This window comes from Apodemus sylvaticus, chromosome X (genome assembly GCF_947179515.1).
Source record: "Apodemus sylvaticus chromosome X, mApoSyl1.1, whole genome shotgun sequence".
NCBI classification, from domain to species: Eukaryota; Metazoa; Chordata; class Mammalia; order Rodentia; family Muridae; genus Apodemus; species Apodemus sylvaticus.
Genome location: NC_067495.1, coordinates 111945542 through 111969272, shown reverse-complemented (window position 1 = coordinate 111969272; position 23731 = coordinate 111945542). Strand labels below are relative to the sequence as shown.

Below are 23731 nucleotides of genomic sequence, written 5' to 3'. Positions count from 1 at the left end.
TTCCTATACATAGCATAATGAAAACTACATTTAGTTGAGCTTTAAACATCCCCATAGTCTATCACAGTTTCAACAATATTTAAAAGTCCGAAATTCAAAGTCTCTTCTAAGATTTATGCAATCCAACTCTAATCCCCTAAACACTCATCACAATCAATCCACAGATCACATACTTCCAAAATCATGTAAGATATGAATTATCATTCTAAAATGTCAAAGTAAGGAAATACTGGACCAAACAAGAGCAAAATCCAACTGGGCAAACTCCAAACTTTATATCTCCATGTCTGATGTCAAAGCACTCCAGATCTCCAACTCCTTTCAGCTTTGGTAATTGCAACAAACTTCATTCTCTTAGGCTGGTTCCATTCCATATTACCAGATTTCCTCATTGTCTATCCCATGGTTCTGATATCTCTAACATCTTGGGATATCCAAAGCAACTTCAACTTTACAGCTTCTTGTTCCAATGTCTCAGATCCATATATAATCTTCTGGTCGCCTGCCTCCTGAAGAACAAGAAGGTTTCCAGCCTTCAGGGGAGGGGCTTGGCCTGCCTTTGGATCTTGGGAGAGATGGATTAAAGATGAAGAGTTGAACCAGAAGCCATGTTTGTCTCTCGCCACGTGTTTTCTCTTGCCACCCTGTCCAAATCCCATCTCTCCTTCCAGGGAACCCGCCGTTAAAATGTAGGAGCTGGACTCTACAGGCTTGTGTCACTTCTCCAGCTCTACCTTTGTAGCAGTCTTAGGCTCTGACTGACTCCAATCCATTCAAATGCTGCTGCTGCTCTTAGTGGTCATTCCATGATACTGACATCTCTAATATGCTGGAGTCTTACCCTCCAAGTAGACTTTATTAATAGCCTCTCATAGGCTTACATCATGGTGCCAAGCCTCAACTTCTTTGCAAGACCCCATCAGTCCTGGGTCATCAACTGTAAAGAAGGCTGAACCTTCAGCACTGCCACTGTGGCCTCTCACAGTGGCAAGCCTCAGCTTCTCTCCATGATCCCTTCATACCTACAAAACCAGTAACACCTGGGTGACTCTTACACATTATCAAGTACAGCTGCGGCACAAGAAACAACCTCGGCTATCTTTGGAACACTGCTCTCAAATATTTTCCAGAAGATTTCACATCAGTAATGCTGGTCTCTCCTTAATCATCCCTAGTTTCCTTTTTTTTTTAAAGTTTGCTTGCTTTTGTTTATCTTTTTGATGGATATTTTCTTACTTTACATTTCAAATTTATCCCCTTTCCCGGTTTTCCCTTCCAGAAACCTCCTACTCCCTTTCCCTCCCTCTGCGTCTATGAGTGTGTGCCCAGACTTCATATGAAGAATTTCATAATTCATTGGTTTTAATAGCTGACGAGTACCCCATTGTGTATATATACCACAGTTTATATACCCACCCACCCTTTCCCACCTCCCTGCTCTGTCCTTCACCTACAAAAGGGCATCGAGCCTTCACAGGACCAAGGATCTCTCCTCCCATTGATACCAGATAAGGCCATCCGCTGATACATATGCAGCTGGAGCCATTGGTCCCTCCATATGTACTCGTTGGTTGGTGGTTTAGTTCCTGGGAGCTCTGGAGGGTCTAGTTTGTTGATATTGTTGTTCTTCCTATGCAGTTGCAAATCTCTTCAGCTCTTTGGTTACTTTCTCTAACTCCCTTGGTAACTCCATCCTCAGTCCAATGATTTGATGCGAGCACCCACCTTTTATTTGTCAGGCTCTAGCAGAGCCTCTCAGGAGACAGCTATATCAGGTTCCTATCAGCATGTACTTCTTGGCATCCACAATAGTGTCTGACTGTATATGGGATGGATCCCCAGGTGGGGCAATCTCTGGATGGCCTTTCCTCCAGTCTGTTCCACACTTTGTCTCCCTATTTGCTCCCTTGAGTATTTTGTTTCCCCTTTTTAAAAGAACAGAAACATCCACACTTTGGTCTTCCTTCTTCTTGAGCTTCATGTGCTCTGTGAATTGTATCTTGGGTATTCTGAACTTTTGGGCTAATATCCACTTATCAATGAGTGCATAAGATGTGTGTTCTTCTGTGATTTGGTTACTTCACTCAGGATGATGTTTTCTAGTTCCATCCATTGCCTAAGAATTTCATAATTCATTGGTTTTAATAGCTGAAGAGTACCCCATTGTGTATATATACCACAGTTTATGCATCTATTCCTCTGTTGAGGGACATCTGGTTCTTTCCAGCTTCTAGCTATTATAAATAAGGCAGCTATGAACATAGTGGAGCATGTGTCCTTATTACATGCAGGAGCATTTTCTGGGTATATGCCCAGGAGAGGTATAGCTGGGTCCTCAGGTAATACTATGTCCAATTTTCTGAGGAGTCACCAAACTGATTTACAGGTGGTTGTAACAGTTTACAATCCCACCAACAATGGAGGAGTGTTTGTTTTTCTCCACATCGTTGCCAACATCTTCTGTCACCTGAGTTTTTGATCTTAGCTATTCTGAGTAGTGTGAGATGGAATCTCAGGGCTGTTTTGATTTACATTTTCCTGATGACTAAGGATGTTGAACATTTCATTAGGTGCTTCTTGGCCATTCAATATTCCTTAGTTGAGATTATTTGTTTATCTCTGTACCCCATTTTTAATAGGATTATTTGATTCTCTGGAGTCTAACTTCTTGAGTTCTTTGTATATATTGTATATTAGCCCTCTATCAGATGTAGGTTTGGTAAAGATCTTTTCCTAATCTGTTGGTTGCTGTTTTGTCCTATTGGCAGTGCCTTTTGCCTTAAAGAAACTTTGCAATTTTATGAGGTCCTATTTGCTGATTCTTGATCTTAGAGCATAAGCTATTGGTGTTCTTTTCAGGATATTTTCCCCTGTACTCATGTGTTTGAGGCTCTGCCCCACTTTTTCTTATTAGTTTTATTTTTATTACTTTTTCTATTATCTTTATTAATTTTTCTATTAGTTTTAGTGTATCTGGTTGGAGGTCCTTTATCCACTTGGACTTGAGCTTTGTACAAGGATATAAGAATGGATGAATTTGCATTCTTCTACATGTTGACCTCCAATTGAACCAGCACCATTTGTTGAAAATGTTGTTTCTTTTCCACTGGATGGTTTTAGTTCCTTTATCCAAGATCAAGTGACCATAGGTGTATGTGTTCATTTCGGAGTGTTCAATTCTATTCCACTGATCTACCTGTCTGCCTTTGTACCAATATCATGCAGTTTTTATCACTATTCCTCTGTAGTATAGCTTGAGATCAAGGATGGTGATTCCCCGAGAAGTTCTTTTATATTTGAGAATAGTTTTTGCTTTCCTGGTTTTTTGTTAGCTCCAGAGAGCCAGCATCAATTGTCCCATGTAGTTTCCCCCTATTGATTATAAAGCTAGAGCCACATGGCCAGAGCTGCTTGCTGGGGCTGGAACATTGTCCCCTTGTTCTATTATATTATCACCAGCTTTCTGTTTTCCAACTCCTTCACTGCCTAAGCTTGGCTGGAACTTGCTCTGTAGACTGACATTGAACTTAGAGATCTGCATGGCTCTGTCTCCTAAGTGTTGGGATTAAATGTATGTACTACCATGCCTAGACCTATGACTTTCTTCACCTGGAACTTGCTCAGTCCTGGGCTGGCCATGAATTCAGTGATATGTCTGCCTCAATATTCTGGGATTAAATGCTTTTACTACTATATCTGGACCTAAGCTTAGTTGGGTGGGATCTTTCCCCAAAATTACCACTCTTTTAATCTGTTTATCTCCTGGAACACAGGACTCAACTCCATTGCACTTCCTGGTGCCCTTTTACCTTTGACCCATACATTTTGTATTTTTTCTTGTGAAGCCTGCTATACTTCAATCAAGATGTTCATTATGAGAGAAAACCACAGCACACAGTCTAAAATGGGTTGTTTTGAGACCTCCTTTGTCAGTGCAATTAATTTTACTCTCTTCACCTTAACCTCAGGTAGACTCTATGGACAAGGGCAAGAAGCAACAACATTCTTCACCAAAATATCACAAGAATAGGGTCTTGGCCACTAAATACTAAAATTCTTCTCCTCTGAAACCTCTAGAGCTAGGCTTCCACAGTCAAAATCACCTCCAACAACAAAGTTTTCCATATTCCTACTAGGATAGCACATTAAACTCTACTTAAAGTATTCTACTGCTTTCTAAATCTAAAGTCCCTAAATCCACATTCTTCCAAACAAAAGTAATGGTCAGGCCTATCACAGGAATACCCCATTCCTCATACCAACTTCTGTCTTAGTTGGGTTTTCACTACTGAGAAGAGACACCATAGCCAAGGCAAATGCTTACAGGATCAGAGGTTCAGTCCATTACCATCATGGCAGGAAGTGTGATAGCACCCAGGGAGATATAGTACTACAGAGGGAGCTGGGAGTTCTACACCTTCTTCCGAAGGCAAACAGGGGAACACTGGCTTCCAGGCAGCTAGGAAAACGGTCTTAAAGCTCACCTCCCTCCACAGTGACACACAATTCCTCCAACAAGGCTATATTTCCTAACAGTGCCAATCCCTATGGGCCAAGCATAGTCAAACCACCATATATGGCAAGTATTTTTATCCAATCAAACAATTGCCTAACCCAAGTTTACCTAATTAAAAAACATTTTAAAAATTTTATTTATTTTGATGGGTATGAGCGTTTTATATGCATGAATGTCTATGTATCAAGTATGTGTTTGGTACCCATGGAAGCCAGAAGAGGATGTCAGATTCCCTAAAACTGGAGTTAGACACAGCTCTAGGGTGCCATGTGAATACTGGGAAATTTAACACGTGTTTTCTGGAAAAGCAGCCAGTGCTCTCTACAACTAAGTCATTTCTCTATTCCCTTAAAAAGTGTGAAAAGCCAAAAGTCTGACAAAATCAATTTTTACCTGATCACTGTATAGTAAATTATTCAAGGTTGTTATAATCAGAAAACTACTAAACTAATTCATACTTAAAACATTTTCATTATCATTCTTCATATTCATAAAATTAACTAACTCATTTGTGGCTATAAAAGGTTATTATATTTATTGATATGGAGTACTTCTTATAAATGAGAAGCTAAATTTAGAATATACACATTAATGAAGTATTCAGTTGAAACATCCTTATTTTACTGACCTTCATCTCTTACACTTTTAACTTTATTTATAGCACGTTCACCATATTCCTCAGCAAGATGCTTTGCTCTCTTCACTGATTTTCCGAGGAATTTCTTTAGTTGAGTCCTGAAGAAAATATACAAAATGTATATTGTCACAACTTGTGCCATGGGAACTATCCACAGACAAACTGAAGAGCTATCTTTTAAAACATTAATAGTAGGTATTCAAGTTTTCATGTTCCTTGTTTTATGGAATGAACACATTCAAGTCACTATCCTTCAGAGAAAAATAGATTAATATGATTCCTCCCAGTTAACAGTTATCATATATTCCAGACCCACACCTTTCAAGTCTGAATAATAATTCACTGGCAGTGGTGGGGTGGAGATAGGCTCAATTATTGGTAGCTTCCTCAGATTTCAAAATAACTTGTTATGGTCCAGGAAAGTCAGAACCACAAGCCATTCTCTTTTGCCCACTGGCTGATTTCTTAGTTTACCCCATCACTCGGTCGAAATACTTCTATGTTCTATGTGTATCACGGTAAGAGCAAAAGCTGGAAGAAGCCCCTGTATATACAGAGTATTTTACTATGTAAGGGCCTTCTCATCATTTTCTGATTACAACCTTGCAATCTAAATATTACCCCAAAATCATACATGTCAACATATATGTCATGGTTTGCAGTTGCTCTGTTGCTTGGGAAGCTCAGGTACTAGATAACCAGTAAAGACACCATCTCCTGATCCATCCTAGAAAAGCCACTGCACTCAGAATAGTTGGTAAGACCCCCCTCCCACCTCTGGAGTCCTAGAGCTGCTGCTGGGGGCCAGGTGGACCCACCAGCCATCAACCACCAATGCCCCTCCTGAATACCACTCTCCTTCCATTACTTCCACCCCTTTCACCACCTAACCTTTAGGCTGCAGCGTCTGCTACAGTGAAGATACCATCTCCTGATCAATTCTAGAGAACCTGCTTCACTCAGAGAATTTGTTAAGAAACCCTCTCCCACCACTGGATCCCCAGAACTGCCACTGCGGACCCAGTGGCCTCACCACCCATCAAATGCCAAAAACTCCTATCCCCCAAACACCATTCTCCTTCTATTCCTTCCACCCCTTCTGTCACCAATCCCTTCATAGGAGTGTGGAGAGGCCTGAGAGCACAGGTAGGACAAGCTTCTCAGAGGAACCTGTCCAGAAACCTCAGGCAGGAGGATTCTAGTTTCTGTCTCCAGATGGGTACCATCCTCTGCCACAGTACACCATATCCAGGTGGTACTGGGAGATAGCTAACCTCCCAGGACTGTGGAGACACCTGAGAGAGCAGAGCTGGTCCTGGGCCACAGAGCTAGATATACAAATACCACTACAAGAGAGCTGGTCTCCCAAGAGTGCCTATATACCTATGTGCACAGAGAGAACAGGAATCCCAAGAGTACAGATACTCAGGTTTGCAGGACAGATAAGCCACAGTCAAAGACAGCAAAAACAGATAATACCAGAGATAACCAGATGGCAGAAGGCAAGCACAAGAATATTACCAACAGAAACAGAAATGTGGCACCCTTCGAACCCAGTTCTCCTACAACAGCAAGTCCTGGATACCACAACACACAGGAAAAGCAAGATCTGGATTTAAAATCACATCTCATGATGCTGATAGAGGACTTCAAGAAGGACATAAATAACTCCCTTAAAGAAATACAGGAGAACATGTGTCAACAGGTAGAAACTTTTAAAGAGGATACATAAAAATCCCTTAAAGAAATACAGGAGAACATGGATCAACAGTTGGAAGCCCTTTAAAAGGAAATATAAAAATCCCTGAAAGAATTACAGACAAACACAAACAAGTGAAGGAACTGAATAAAACAATCCAAGATCTAAAACCAGAAGTAGAAACAGCAAAGAAATCACAAAAGGAGACATCTCTGGAGATAGAAAACCTTGGAAAGAATTCAGGAGTCATAGATGGAAGCATCAACAACAGAACACAAGAGAAGGAAGAAAGAATCAAAGGTGCTGAAGATACCATAGAAAATATTGTCTCAACAGTCAAAGAAAGGGCAAAATGCATACCCAATGTCTGCATTTTCTTAATATCTCTTAACATCAATGGACTCAATTCCTCAATAAAAAGACAGAGACTAACAGACTTGATACAGAAACAGGACCCAACATTTTGTTGCATACCAAAAACCCACCTCAGTGACAAACCCAATGCAAAGTTTGTAACCCAAAACATCCAGGAAATCCAGGACACAATGACCAAACCTAAAGATTATAGGTATAGATGGGAGTGAGGATTTATATCCTAAAGGGCCAGAGAATATTATCAGCAAAATTATAGAAGAAAACTTCCCTAACCTAAAGAAAGAGATGCCCATGAACATACAAGAACCCTACAGAACTCCAAACAAACTGGACCAGAACAGAAATTCCTCCCATCACATAATCAAAACACCAAATGCACTAAACAAAGAAAGAATATTAAAAGCAGTAAGAGAAAAGGGTCAAGTAACATATAAAGGCAGACATATCAGAATTACAAGAAACTTCTCACCAGAAACTATGAAAGCTAGAAGATCATGGGCAGATATGATACAGACCCTAAAAGAACATAAATGTCAATCCAGGCTACTATACCCAGCAAAACTCTCAATAACCATAGACAGAGAAAACAAGATATTCCATGACAAAAATAAATTTACACATTACCTTTCCACAAATGCATCTCTACAAAGGATAATGGGTGGAAAATACCAATACAAGGACGAAAACTACACCCTAGAAAAAGCAATTAAGTAATCTTCTTTCAACAAATCCAAAAGAAGATAGCTACACAAACATAATTCCACCTTTAACAACAAAAATAACAGGAAGTAGCAATCGCTTTTCCTTAATATCTCTTAACATCAATGGACTCAATTCCTCAATAAAAAGACATAGACTAACAGACTGGATACGTAAATTGGACCCAACGTTTCGTTGCATACAAAACACCCACATCAGTGACAAAGACAGTCACTACTTCAGAGTCAAAGTTTGGAAAACAATTTTCCAAGCAAATGGTCCCAAGAAACAACCTGGAGGGGCCATTCTTATATCAAATAAAATCGACGTTCAACCAAAAGTTGTCAAAAAAGATAAGGAGGGACACTTCATACTGGCTAAAGGAAAAGTCTACCAATATGAACTCTCAATTCTGAACATCTATGCTCCAAATGCAAGGGCACCCACATTCATAAAAGAAACTTTACTAAAGCTTAAAGCACATATTGCACCCCACACAATAATAGTGGGAGGCTTCAACACCCCACTCTCAGCAGTGGATAAATCATGGAAACAGAAACTAAACAGAGACACAGTGAAACTAACAGAAGTTATGAACCAAATGGATCTGACAGTGATTTATTGAACATTTCATCCTAAAGCAAAAGAATGTACCTTTTTCTCAGCATGGCAGCTTCTCCAAAATTGACCATATAACTGGTCATAAAACAGGCCTCTACAGATATAGGAATATTGGAATAATTCCATGCACCCTATCAGATCAGCACAGTCTAAGCATGATCTTAGGTTCGAACAAAAACAATGGAAAGCACATATACACATGAAAGCCAGTCAAGGAGGAAATAAAGAAAGATAATAAGGACATTATACAACTTAATGAAAATAAAGATACACCATACCAAAACTTATGGGACACAATGAAAGTATTGCTAAGAGGAAAACTCATAGCTTTAAGTGCCTCCAAAAAGAAAATGGAGAGAGCTTACACTAAGAGCTTGACAGCACACCTGAAACAAAAAGAAGCAAATATACCCAGGAGAAGTAGACAGCAGGAAATAATCAACCTCAGGGCCAAAATCAACCAAATATAAACAAAAAGAACTATACAAAGAATCAATAAAACCAGGAGCTGGTTCTTTGAGAAAAATCAATAAAATAGAAAAACCCTTAGCAATAATAACTGGAGGGCACAGAGGTACTACCCCAATTAACAAAATCAGAAACGAAAAGGGAGACTTAACAACAGACACTTTAAATTAAAAAAAAAATCATCAGATCCTACTACAAAGGCTTATACTCAACAAAATTGGAAACCTCGATGAAAGGGACAATTTTCTAGACACACACCACGTGCCAATGTTAAAACAGGATCAAATAAACCATCTAAAAGTCCCATAAGCACTAAGGAAATAGAAGCAGTCATTAACAGTATCCCAACCAAAAAAATTCCAGGACCAGATGGGTTTAGTGGGGAATTCTATCAGATCTTCAAAGAAGATACTAATACTGATACTCTTCAAACTATTCCACAAAATAGAAACACAAGGAACACTACCCAATTCATTCTTTGAAGCCACAATAATAAATCAAATAAAGATCAAACAAGGAAAGAGAACTTCAGACCAATTTCCCTTATGAAAATTGATGGAAAAGTATTCAAGGAAATTCTTGCCAACTGAATCCAAGAATACATTAAAAGGATAATTTACTAAGACCAAGTAGGCTTCATCCCAGGGATGAAGGGATGGTTCAATATATGGAAATCCATCAATGTAATACACTGCATAAACAAACTCAAAGAAAAAAACACATGATCATTTCATTAGATTCTGTAAAAGCATTTGGCAGAATTCAGCATCCCTCATGTTAAAAGTCTTGGAGAGATAAGGAATTCAAGGCCCATACCTAAACACAGTAAAAGCAATATACTGCAAACCAGTAGCCAACATCAAACTAGATGGAGAAAAAAAATGAAGCAATCCTGCTAAAATCAGGGACCAGACAGGGCTGCCCACTCTCTCCCTATCTATTCAATATAGTACTTGAAGTTCTAGCTAGAGCAATTAGACAAAAAAAGGAGGTCAAAGATATACAAATTGGAAAGGAATAAGTCAAAAATATCACTATTTGCAGATGATATGATAGTATACTTAAGTGACCCCTAAAATTCCACCAGAGAACTCCTAAACCTGATAAACAATTTCAGCAAAGTGTCTGGATATAAAATTAACTCAGACAAATCAACAGCCTTCCTCTACTCAAAGTATAAACAAGCTGAGAAAGAAATTAGGGAAATGACATCCTTCACAATAGTCACTAATAATATAAAATGCCTTGGCATGACTCTAACTAAGCAAGTGAAAGATCTGTATGACAAGAACTTCAAGCCTCTGAAGAAAGAAAGCTAAGATCTCAGAAGATGGAAAGATCTTCCATGCTCATGGACTGGCAGGATTTATATAGTAAAAATGGCCATCTTGTCAAAAAAAAAATCTATAGATTCAATGCAATCCCATCATCAAAATTCCTAATCAATTCTTCATAGAAGAAGAATTCTTCATAGAAAGAGCAATCTTCAAATTCATTTGGAATAACAAAAACCCAGGATAGCAAAAACTATTCTCAACAATAAAAGAACTTCTGGTGGAATCACCATCCCTGACATCAAGCTCTAGTGATACAAACTGTATGGTATTGGTACAGAGACAGGCAGGAAGATCAATGGAACAGAATTGACGACCCAAAAATGAACTCAAACACCTATGGTCACTTGACAAAGGAGCTAAAAACATCCAGTGGATAAAAGGCAGTATTTTTAAGAAATGGAGCTTGATTAACTGGAGGTCAGTATGTAGAAAAATGCAAATAGACCCATTCCTATCTCCTTGTACAAAGCTCAAGTCCAAATGGATCAAGGACTTTCACATAAAACCAGACATACTGAAGCTTACAGAGGAGAAAGTGGGAAAGAATCTTGAGCACATGGTCACAGGGGAAAATTTCCTGAACAGAACACCAATAAGCAATGGCTTATGCGCTAAGATCTAAAATCGACAAATGGGACCTCATAAAATTGTAAGCTTCTGTAAGGCAAAGGACACTGTCAACAGGACAAAATGGCAACCAACAGAGTGGGAAAAGATCTTTACCAATCCTACAGCCAATAGAGGGCTAATATCCAATATATACCAAGAATTCAAGAAGTTAGACTACAGAGTCTAATAATCCTATTAAATAATGGGGTACAGAGCTAAACAAAGAATTCTAAACTGAGGAAACTCAAGTGGCTGAGAAGCACATAAAGAAATGTTTAGCATCCTTAGACATCAGGGAAATGCAAATCAAAACAACCCTGAAATTCCACCTTACTCCAGTCAGAATAGCTAAGAACAAAAACTCATGGGACAGCAGTTGCTGGAGAGGATGTGGAGAAAGAGGAACACTCCTCCATTGTTGGTGGGGTTGAAAGCTGGTACTACCATGCTGGAAATCAGTTTAGTGGTTCCTCAGAAAATTAGACATAGTTCTACCTGATGACCCAGCTATACCACTCCTGGGCATATATCCAGATGATGCTCCAACATATAACAAGGACACATGCTCCAGTATGTTCATAGCAGCCTTATTTATAAGAGCCAGAAACTGGAAAGAACCCAGATGTCCTTCAACAGAGGAATGTATACAGAAAACGTGGGATATTTACACAATGGAGTACTACTCAACTATTAAAAACAATGAATTCATGAAATTCTTAGGCAAATGGATGGAACTAGAAGTTTCATCCTGAGTGAGGTAACCCAATCACAAAAGAACATACATGGTATGCACTCATTAATAAGTGGATATTATCCCAAAAGCTCCGAGTAAACAAGATATAATTCACAGACTAAATGAAGCTCAAGAAGGAAGACTAAAGTGTGGTAGCTTAGATTTTTCTGAGAAAGAGGAAAAAAATACTCAAAGGAGCAGTTATGGAGACAAAGTGTGGGGCAGAACCTGAAGGAAAGGCCTTCCAGAGACCTGGAGATTCATCCTATAACCAGTCACCAAACCTCAACACTATTGTGGATGCCAAGAAGTGCTTGCAGAAAGGAGCCTGTTATGGCTTTCTCCTGAGGGGCCCTGCCCGAGCATTATAAACAAGAAGACAGATGCTGGCAGCCAACCATCAGACTAAGCACTGGATCCCCAATGGTAGAGTTGGAGGGAGGAGAGAACTGGAGGAGCTGAAGGCATTTGCAGCCTCAGCGAAGAATGACAGACTCCCAGGGCTCCCAGGGACTAAACCATCTACCACGGAGTACACATGGTTCTAGCTGCAATTGTGGTAAAGAAATGCCTTGTTGGGCATGTGTGGGAGAAGAGGTTCTTGGTCTTATGAAGGCTCAATAGATTGTCCCCAGTGTGGGGATATCGAAAGGGGGAGTTAGGTGGGAGTTGGTTGGGCAGAGGCACATCTTCTTGGAGGCAAGAGGAGGGAGGATGGGTTGGGGGTTTTCTGGGAGGGGAGAAACTGGGAAAGGGTATAACATTTGAAATGTAAATGAAGAATATAGTCAATAAAAAATGGCTCAACCCCCCCCAAAAAAAAAAACCAAAACAATTATATATAAATCAAGAATAAAACTGAATAAACATGAATTTTTTCTCTTGGATAAATGAGCTTTAACAGGACATAGTAATGTGTACTTGTAATTGCAAAACTCAGGACAAAAAAAGTAGGAGTCTGTGAGTTAAAGGCCAGCCTGAGCTAGTATACAGAGTCATATAGTGACAACTTGCATAGGAAAACCAAAATAGAAAAAAAAATGAGCTCACTTAGATGTTTATACATTTCCTGAACAATTCTTAAATTTATAGTCCCTGACAGTTGTCAGGAAAACCAAAGTGTGGATACTTGAGTCCTACTTAACAGGGGGAACAAAATAATTACAGGAGGTAAAGACAGGGAGGGAACTGGGAGGAAGGTATGAGAGGGAGGAAAAAAAAGCAGAGGCAGGATAAGGTATAGGAAGAAAAGAAGTACAGAGGGTAACAAAATTGAACAGAAATAAGTAGCAGTAAGGGATGGGGAACTGGGAGTAGCCACTAGAAAGTTCCAGATGCCAGGGAAGGGAGAGGTTACTAGGATCCAACAGAGATAACATTAGCCGAAATAGCCAACAAAGGGGAGAGAGAACTTATAGAAACCATCTCTAGTAGATAGGCATGGCCCCCAGTTGAGGGATGGGGCCACCCACCCACCACAAAAATTTTAACCCAGAATTGTTCCTATCTAAAGGAAATGCGGAGACAAAAAATGGGGCAGACACTGAAGGAAAGGCCATCCAGAGACCGCCTCACCTAGGGATCCATCCCACCTACAGACACCACAAGAATAGAGATTCATGCCTGGTAATGAAGACCAAACAATTATCCATAGCTAAGAGGCCATGACACTAAAGAAGAACCTACTGCCACTTTCCTAAACCAGTAGGCTGTAGTCTAAATACATAATCTCATAATCATAGATAAGAACAATATGAACCAACGAGAGTTCCCAGGGACTAAACCACCAACCAAAGAGTACACATGGAGGGACCTATGGCTCCAGCTGCATATGTAGCAGAGAATGGCCGTATGTGAAATCAATAGGAGGGGAGGTCCTTGGCCCTGTGGAGGCTTGATGACCCAGTATAGGGGAATGCTAGGGTGCTGAGGTGCAAATGGGGTGCGTGGGTGGGGAAACACTCTTATAGAGGCAAAGGAGAGGGATGGGGGGGGGCTTTGTGGAGGGAAAACTGGAAGAAGGACAACATTTGAAATGTAAATAAATAAAAAAACCAGTAGAGGAAGGGAAATAATAAAAAAGAAGGGATCAGCAGGAGAGGGGGAGACAAGAAAAGGAAATAGGGCTGGCTATGATCAAATATACCACATATATTTTGAAAATGTCATAATTAACAATGAGAATAATATGTGCTGATACAATGTTTTGCTTTAGTCGGGCAGTGGTGGTGCAAGCCTTTAAACCTAGCAGCTGGGAAGCACAGGCAGGTGGATTTCTGAATTTGAGGCCAGCCTCGGAAAAACAAAATAATAAAAAAACAAAAAAAAAAGAGATTTTTGTGTTTCCTCTTTCATGACTTCTGCCTGTTGACTCCATTTCTCCTGCATTTCTTTAAGGTTTTTTTTGCGTTTCTTCTTTATTGGCTTCTATCTCTTGACCCTTATTCTCCTGAATTCCTTTAAGTGATTTTTGTGTTTCCATTGTAGGGGCTTCTAACTTATTCATGTTCCCCTGTATTTCTTGAAGAGATTTATTTATGTCCTTTTTGTATTCCTCTAGCAGCATCATGACCAGTGATTTTAAATCCAAATCTTGTTTTTCTGGGGTGTTGGGGTATCCAGGACTTGCTGTTATTGGAGAATTGGGTTCATACGCTGCCATATTGCCTAGATTTCTGTTACTAATGTTCCTACTTTTGCCTTTTGCCATCTTGTTATCTCTGACATTAGCTGGTCTTGTTGTCACTGGCTGGTGTTTGAACCTCCTATGAAACGGTAAGGCTATTTCTGCAACACTAGATGACTGGGTTTGCCCTGGCACAGATTGCTGATGTGTTGCCCTCCTCTTGGGTGCCCTTGGAGCCCTAGTGGGCCCTGCCCCAAGTTGTCTCTATGAACCTGGTGTTGCTCATGTGGTCCTTCAGGGAGTGATGATGGTGGATGCTGCGGGGACTCTTGAAGAATTAAAGGAAAACACAAACAAACAAATGAAGGAACTGAGCAAAAACATCCTGGATCTAAAAACAGAAGTAGAAACAATTAAGAAATCACAAAGGGAGACAACTTTGGAGATAGAAAACCTTGGGAAGAAATCAAGGGCCATAGATGCAAATATCAACAACAGAATACAAGAGACAGAAAAAAGAATCTCAGATGCTGAAGATACCATAGAAACTCTTGACTCAACAGTCAAAGAAAATGCAAAATGCAAAAAGCTTGTAACCCAAAACATCCAGGAAATCCAGGACACAATGAGAAGACCAAACCTAAGAATTATAGGTATATATGAGAGTGAAGATTTGCAACTGAAAGGGTCAGCAAATATCTTCAACAAAATTACGGGACAAAACTTCCCTAAAGAGAGAGATGCCCATGAATATACAAGAAGCCTACAGAACCCCAAACAGACTGGACCTGAGCAGAAATACCTCCCGTCACATAATAATCAAAACCCCAAATGTACTAAACAAAGAAAGAATATTAAAGGCAGTAAGAGAAAAAGGCCAAGTAACATATTAAGGAAGACCTATCAGTATTACTCCAGACTTCTCACCAGAGACCATGAAAGCTAGAAGATCCTGGGCAGCTCTCATGCAGACTCTAAGAGAACACAAATGTCAGCCAAGACTACTATACCCAGCAAAACTCTCAATAACCATAGATGGAGAAACCAAGATATTCCATGACAAAACCAAATTTACACAATATTTTTCCACAAACACAGCCCTACCAAGAATAACAGGAAGAAAACTCCAATACAAGGAGGGAAACTACACCCTGGAAAAAGCAAGATAGTAACCTTCTTTCATCAAACCTAAAAGAAGATAACCAATCAAATATAAAAATAACATCAAAAATGACAGGAAGTAATAATCACTACTCCTTAATATCTCTTAACATCAATGGACTCAATTCCCCAATAAAAAGACATAGACTATCAGACTGGATAAGGAAACAGGACCCTACATTTTGCTGCATACAGGAAACACACCTCAGTGTCAAAGACAAAAGCTACCTTAGAGTAAAAGGCTGGAAGACAATTCTATAAGCCAATGGTCTCAGGAAACAAGCCAGAGAAGCCATTCTAATATCAGATAAAAGTGACTTTCAACCTAAACTCATCAAAAGAGACTTGGAAGGACACTTCCTCCTGGTCAAGTAAAAATCCATCAAGAAGAACTCTGAATTGTGAATATCTATGCTCCAAATGCAAGGGCATCCTCATTCGTAAAAGAAACTTTACTAAAGCTCAAAGCACATATTGCACATAACACAATAATTGTGGGTGACTTCAACACTCCACTGTCCTAAATGGATCGATCAGGAAAAAGGAAACTATACAGGGACACAGTAAAACTAATTGAAGCTTTGGACCAATTGTATTTAACTGATATTTATAGAACATTTCACCCTAAACCAAAATAATATACCTTTTCCTCAGCACCTCATGGTACCTTCTCCAAAATCGACCATATAATTGGTCACAAGACAGACCTCAACAAATACAAGAAGATCGAACTAATCCCATGCCTCCTATCAGATCACTATGGAGTAAGAGTGGTCTTCAATAGCAACAAAAACAACAGAAAGCCCACATACACATGGAGGCTGAACAATACTCTACTCAATGACACCTTGGCCAAAGAAGAAATAAAGAAAGAAATCAGAGACTTTTTAGAATTTAATGAAAATGAAGGCACAACAAACCCAAATCTTTGGGACACAATGAAAGCAGTGCTAAGAGAAAAACTCATAGCCCTGAGTGCCTTCAAAAAGAGACAAGAGAGAGCATACACTAGCAGCTTAATGGCACATGTGAAAGCTCTAGAACTAAAAGAAGCTAATTCACCCAGGAGGAGTCAAAGACAGAAAATCATCAAACTCAGGGCTGAAATCAATCAAGTGGAAACAAACAGAACCATACAAAGAATCAACAAACCAGGAGCTGGTTCTTTGAGAAAATCAACAAGATAGATAAGACTTCCCTAACCTAAAGAGAGAGATGCCCATGAATACACAAGAAGGCTACCAAAATCCAAACAGATTGGACCAGAGCAGAAATAGCTCCCATCACATAATAATTAAAACCACACATATAATAAACAAAGAAAGAATATTAAAGCCAGTAAGAGAAACTTACTTAGCCAGACTAACCAAAAGGCACAAAGACAGTATCCAAATCAACAAAATTAGAAATGAAGAGGGAGAAATAACAACAGAAACTGAGGAAATTCAAAAAAATCATCAGATCTTACTACTACAAAGGCCTATATTCAACACAACTGGAGAATCTGGAGGAAATGGACAATTTCCTAGACAGATACCAAATCCCAAAATTAAATCAGGATCAAATAGATCGTGTGAACAGTCCCATAACCTCTAAAGAAATAGAAGTAGTCACAGAAAGTCTTCCAACCAAAAAAAGCACAGGACCAGATGGTTTCAGGGCAGAATTCTATCAGACCTTCAAAGAAGACCTAACACCAATACTCTTCAAACTATTCTACAAAATAGAAATGGAAGGAAAACTACCCAACTCCTTCTAGGAAGCCACAATTACGCTGATACCAAAGCCACACAAAGATACAAAAAAGAAAGAGAACTTCAGACCAATTTCCATTATGAACATCGATGCAAAAAATACTCAATAAAATCATGCCAACCAAATCCAAGAACACATAAAAACTATCATCCACCATGATCAAGTAGGCTTCATCCCAGGGATGCACTGATGGTTCAGTATACGGAAATCCATCAATGCAATCCACTACATAAACAAACTCAAAGAAAAAAAAATCACATAGTCATTTCATTGGATGCTGAAAAATCACTTGACAAAATTCAGCATCCTTTCATGCTTAAAGTCTTGGAAAGAACAGGAATTCAAGGCCCATACCTAAACATTGTAAAAGCAATATACTGCAAGCAGGTAGCCAACATCAAACTAAATGGAGAAAAACTTGAAGCAATCCCACTAAAATCAGGGACTAGACAGGGCTGCCCCCTTTCTCCTTATCTTTTCAATATTGTACTTGAGGTACTAGCTCGGGCAATTAGACAACATAAGGGGGTCAAAGGGATACAAATTGGAAAGGAAGAAGTCAAACTATCACTATTTGCAGATGATATGATACTCTACTTAAGTGACCCAAAAAAGTCCACCAGAAAAATCCTACACTTGAAAAACAACTTCAGCCACGTGGCAGGTTATAAAATCAACTCAAGCAAATCAGTAGACTTCCTATACTCAAAGAATAAGCAGGCTGAGAAAGAAATTAGTGAAATGACACCCTTCACAATAGCCACAAGCAATATAAAGTACCTTGGTGTGACTCTGACCAAACAAGTCAAATATCTATATGACAAGAACTTCAAGTCTCTGAAGAAGGAAATGGAAGAAGACCTCAAAAAATGGAAAAAATCTGCCATGCTCATAGATTGGCAGGATTAATATAGTTAAAACGGCCATCTTGCCAAATGTAATATACAGAATCAATGCAATACCCTTCAAAATCCCAACTCAGTTCTTCATAGAGATAGAAAGAGCAATTCTCAAATTCATCTGAAATAACAAAAAACCCAGGATAGCTAAAACTATTATCAACAACAAAAGAAATTCTGGAGGAATCAATATCTCTGACTTCAAGCAATACTACAGAGCAATAGTGTTAAAAACTGCATGGTATTGGTACAATGACAGGCAGGCAGATCAATGAAATAGGATTGAAGATCCAGAAATGAACCCACACACCTCTGGCCACTTGATCTTCGACAAAGGAGTTGAAAACATCCAGTGGAAAAAAGACAACCTTTTCAACAAATGGTGCTGGTTCAACTGGAGGTCAGCATGCAGAAGAATGCGAATTGATCCATCCTTATCTCCTTGTACTAAGCTCAACTCCAAATGGATCAAGGACCTCCACATAAAGCCAGACACTCTGAAGCTAATAGAAAAGAAACTGGGGAAGACCCTTGAGGACATCAGTACAGGGGAAAATTTCTGAACAGATCACCAATAGCATATGCTCTAAGATCAAAAATAGACAAATAGGACCTCATAAAATTACAAAGTTTCTGTAAGGCAAAGGACACCATCAAAAGGACAAATCGGCAAACAACAAATTGGGAAAAGATCTTCACCAACCCTACATTTGACAGAGGGCTAATATCCAATATATACAAAGAACTCAAGAAGTTGGACCCCAGAAAACCAAATAACCCTATTAAAAATAGGGTACAGAGCTAAACAAAGAATTTTCACCTGAAGAACTTCGGATGGCTGAGAAGCATCTTAAAAAATGCTCAACTTCATTAGTCATTAGGGAAATGCAAATCAAAACAACCCTGAGATTTCACCATACACCAGTCAGAATAGCTAAGATTAAAAACTCAGGAGACTGGAGGCATTGGCGAGGATGTGAAGAAAGAGGAATACTCCTCCACTGCTGGTGGGGTTGCAAATTGGTACAACCACTCAGGAAATCAGTCTGGCGGTTCCTCATAAAATTGGGCATATCACTTCCGGAGGACCCTGCTATACCACTCCTGGGCATATACCCAGAGGATTCCCCAGCATGTAATAAGGATACGTGCTCCACTATGTTTACAGCATCCCTATTTATAATTGCCAGAAGCTGGAAAGAACCCAGGTATCCATCAACAGAAGAATGGATACGGAAAATGTGGTATATATACACAATGGAGTACTATTCAGCCATTAAAAACAATGAATTCATGAAATTCTTAGGCAAATGGATGGAGCTGGAGAACATCATACTAAGTGAGGTAACCCAGTCTCAAAAGATCAATCATGGTATGCACTCAGTAATAAGTGGATATTAGCCTGGAAAACTGGAATACCCAAGATATAATCAACATATCATATGATGTCCAAGAAAAATGGAAGGGTAGGCCCTGGTTCTGGAAAGGCTCAGTGCAGCAGTATCGGGCAAAACCAGAACTGGGAAGTGGGAAGGGGTGGATGGGGAACAGGGAGAAGGAACTGGGCTTATGGGACTTTTGTGGAGTGGGGAGCCAGAAAAGGCAAAATCATTTGAAATGTAAATTAAAAATATATCGAATAAAAAAAATATTATAAAAAAAATGAATAAAAAATAAAAACTTAAAAAATGTTTTGCTTTTAAAATTAGAAAATCGCATTAAGAGAGAATGCTAAAGATAAAAATGAGTTATGTGGATATAGACTTGTCATAAACTGGAGTACTTAGGAAGATTATTATATACTTTTTGTAGAAATAGATCTAGGGTTTGGAAAGATGACATGAAGGGGAACGAACAATATTTAAGGATCATGACGTTCTTTTACTCACAGTCTAGCACCTATTATGGAATACAATACAAGGATGGTAAAAATATATTGATTCATATCCTTTTTGTCAGATCTTTTAAAGGTAACTTATACCAATATAAGACAGACATAGAGGGTAGGAAAGAGTAGTATGGAATGCACATTTATCACTAATTTAAAACCATCAAAAAGGAGATCACATACTCCAATTCAAAGCAACTCTTTCAAACTGAAATAAATTATGAGAAAGAAGTTACTAGAAATAAATGATAGCAGGTATGTCCAAGCAATATTGCAAGGATTTGATAGACTTATGAGTTTATGATAGAACAATGACTAGTCATGGTAATCAGTCAATGCAAGAGAACAACACTAGGATGGTGGTAATGATACTATCATATTAGAAGCTTCAGAATGAGTGTAACTAGGGACTATATAGGAGATAAATCTCTTTACAAGCCCTGTTTTACAATAATGGGAAAAATGGCCAAGAACATTTCTGTATTACATTTTTTACTAAAAATATATCTGGCAAATTTGTCTTCTAATACACTCATAAGAAAGGAGAGGTAGTATAACTCACGTTTTCTGTTTTAACCTTCCACCATCAGTATCTGTTTGTTGTGACTGCAACTTTTCTTCATCATCTGACTGTGTGGCATCATTGCTACAAGAAGGAAGAGGATGTGATTTGAAAAGAAACCTTGTTTCTTCTCAAAAATGTCCTTTAGTGCTTATAATGCAGGTAATAATCAGAATAAGATACAATTCATCTTGATAAGTTTTATATAATTTCAAATTAATGAAGATCCAGAGAATTACTAAACACTTTCCAAGTTTAAAGTATGGAATTTTAAAGCAAGATGCAATATGTAAAATTTAAATTAATGTAATTTAACAGCTTATGATATCCTACTATAACAAGGCTGTGCATAGTAATAATAAAGTAATATGTAAATAGCTTTTTCTTAGTTCATCAGATGCAACATATATTAAATATAGTCAAAGTACTTGCTTTTCTAGAACTTATCCCTTAGACTGCATTTTATAACAAAGATCAGTCACTTCACTCTAAAGCAATTTTTCTGACTGCAATAAACACTACAGCTACTTAGAAAAGTTTTAGAAGACTAAGTGCTTCTTATACTTGGCTTTTTAATCTTAATATATTGTTTCAATACCATCTCCAGGATAAATCATTTTAAAAGAGTAGGAGATTAATTATTAGAATAGTCTCCCAAAATAAATATATATCTATAACAGAGATAAAAGGTAAAGAATACATAGTGGAACTAATTTTACTTTTCAATTAAAATTGAAAATTTAGTTTAACTAAATAGGAACAGTTGTAGTTTACAAACCTAAATAATCTCTACCACACTGCAATATTATAAATGCTCAATAACCTTAAGTCATACCTTACATACTCCTTTGTCCTTCTCATGATGTGCAGAGTGAGAGGATTAATACCTGTTGGCAACTTCTCTTCAGCAAGACTTAAAGGTATTTCTTCTCCAGTATCCAGGTTCTTAATCATTACACTGGCTAAAATTTCCTAGATGTAAAAAGAAAAAGAAAAATCAACCTAGTTTTTTTTTTAAAAAATTATTTTGAATTGTGTACATGCATGTATGTGCATATATGTATGTGCTGTGCAGAGGCAAGAGGTGTTGGTTCTCTTGAACCTGGAGCGACAGGTAGTTGTGAATCATCTGATCTGGATATTGGGACTTGAAATTAGGACTTCTAGAAGAGCAATAAGCGCTCTTAAGTGCTGAGCCACCTCTCCAGCTTTGAATTATGTGTTGAGTCTACAAACTCCTTAAAATTTTAAGTTAAGGATATTCTGGATAGTCACTACTGGGTGCAATAATTTCCACTGAGATATAATTCTCCTAACACAAACTGCAATCCCCCAAAATATGTAATTCAATGCCTTATAATATATTCACAGTTCTTAATTTATCATTAAATTGTAACATTTGATTACTCACAAAAGAAACCACTTGTATATTAGTTCTCAATACCATTTAAATTTTTTTTTAGTCTCTGGTAATTACTAATCTGCTTTTTGACTCCACTGGTTTGTCTATTCAGGACATTTCACAAACTTAATCATCTAATATATGTATAATAAACACATGCATACATATATCTTTTTGTAGCTGGATTCTTTTAAATTGCATGCTAATTTAAGGCTTATCCAAACATCAATACTATATTCCTTTGAATTGTTGAATATGTACTACTGAATGGGCATACTACATTTATTTAAGGATTCATCCACCAGTGATACATGTTTGGGCTATGTCCACTTTTGGCAATTATGAACAATATTGCTTCAGATAAAATATGTATACATTTTTGGATTTAGGAATGGAACTGCTGGGTTATGGTAACAGTGATTAGCATTTTGATGGAATGCTGAACTGTTTTCCAAAGTATAATCTAAAAAAAATGTGTTATTTTATTTTAATGTATTTGAGAAAGTGGCTAGCTATGTTGTCAGGATGACCACAAACTAATGACCTGCTATGCTTAGCCTTCAAAGTACTGAAATTGATTACCACCATGACTGGTGTCCTAAAAGATCTACTCTGTTTTAAAACTTCATTCTGAGTAAACTGGCCAATAAATGCATCCTAATTTTATTTTGTACGTGGTGCTTTGCCTGCATCTATGTCTGTGTACTACATGTGCATAATTCCTGTGGAAGCCAGAACAGGCCATTAGATCCCCTGAAAGAGAAGTTAAAGTTTTAAGCCATCATGTGGGTTCTGAGACCTACGTCCTTTAGAAGCGCAACTGCCGAGCCATCTCTCCAGCCCTAAATTTTAAAGGTAAGAAACTATTATCAGATAGTGGCTCAGTAGATAAAAGGACCTGGGAGTCAAGGCTGATGTGGTGGCCTGAGTTCAGTCACATAGATCCAAGTATTAAAACTCGTTCTCTGACCTCCCACATGTGTACTGTGGCATGTGGGTGCCCATAAACAGACACACACACACACACACACACACACACACACACAGAAAGAGAGGGGGGAGGGAGATGGAGAGAGAGAGGGGGAGGGAGGGAGAGGGGGAGAGGGAGGGGAGGGGAGTAGAGAGGAAAAGAGAGAAGGGGAGAAGAAAGAAGATGGAGAGAGGAGAGGAGATGGGGAGAGAGGGAGGGAGGGGAGGAGGGAGGGAGAAATGTAACAAAAATAAGTATCAAAAATAAGTCAGAATGGCTAAGATCAAAAACTCAGGAGACAGCAGGTGTTGGCGAAGATGTGGAGAAAGAGGAACACTCCTCCACTGCTGGTGGGATTGCAAGATGGTGCAACCACTTTGGAAATCAGTCTGGCGGTTCCTCAGAAAACTGGGCATGACACTTCCTGAGGACCCTGTTATACCACTACTGGGCATATATTCAGAGGATTCTTCAGCATGCAATAAGGACACATGCTCCACTATGCTCATAGCAGCCCTATTTGTAGTAGCCAGAAGCTGGAAAGAACCTAGATGTCCTTCAACGGAAGAATGGATACAAAAAAATGTGGTATATTTACACAATGGAGTACTATTCAGCCATTAGAAACAATGAATTCATGAAATTCTTAGACAAAATGGATGGAGCTGGAGAACATCATACTAAGTGAGGTAACCCAGTCTCAAAAGATCAATCATGGTATGCACTCACTGATAAGTGGATATTAGCCTAGAAACTTTGAATACCCAGGACATA

At 38.6% G+C, this 23731-nt stretch overlaps 1 protein-coding gene across 3 annotated transcripts in view; it reads right to left on the bottom strand.

Moving 5' to 3' along the window:
• Wdr44 (WD repeat domain 44) overlaps positions 1–23731 on the bottom strand; it is a 126336-nt gene that overhangs the window by 48424 nt on the left and 54181 nt on the right. For all 3 annotated transcript variants that reach the window (XM_052171002.1, XM_052171003.1, XM_052171001.1), the window contains 3 exons: positions 21421–21557; positions 20586–20669; positions 5145–5251 (listed from right to left, as the gene is read on the bottom strand). In XM_052171002.1, the coding sequence (XP_052026962.1) occupies positions 5145–5251; positions 20586–20669; positions 21421–21557 (328 nt within the window). The remainder of the gene's footprint in view (positions 1–5144; positions 5252–20585; positions 20670–21420; positions 21558–23731) is intronic.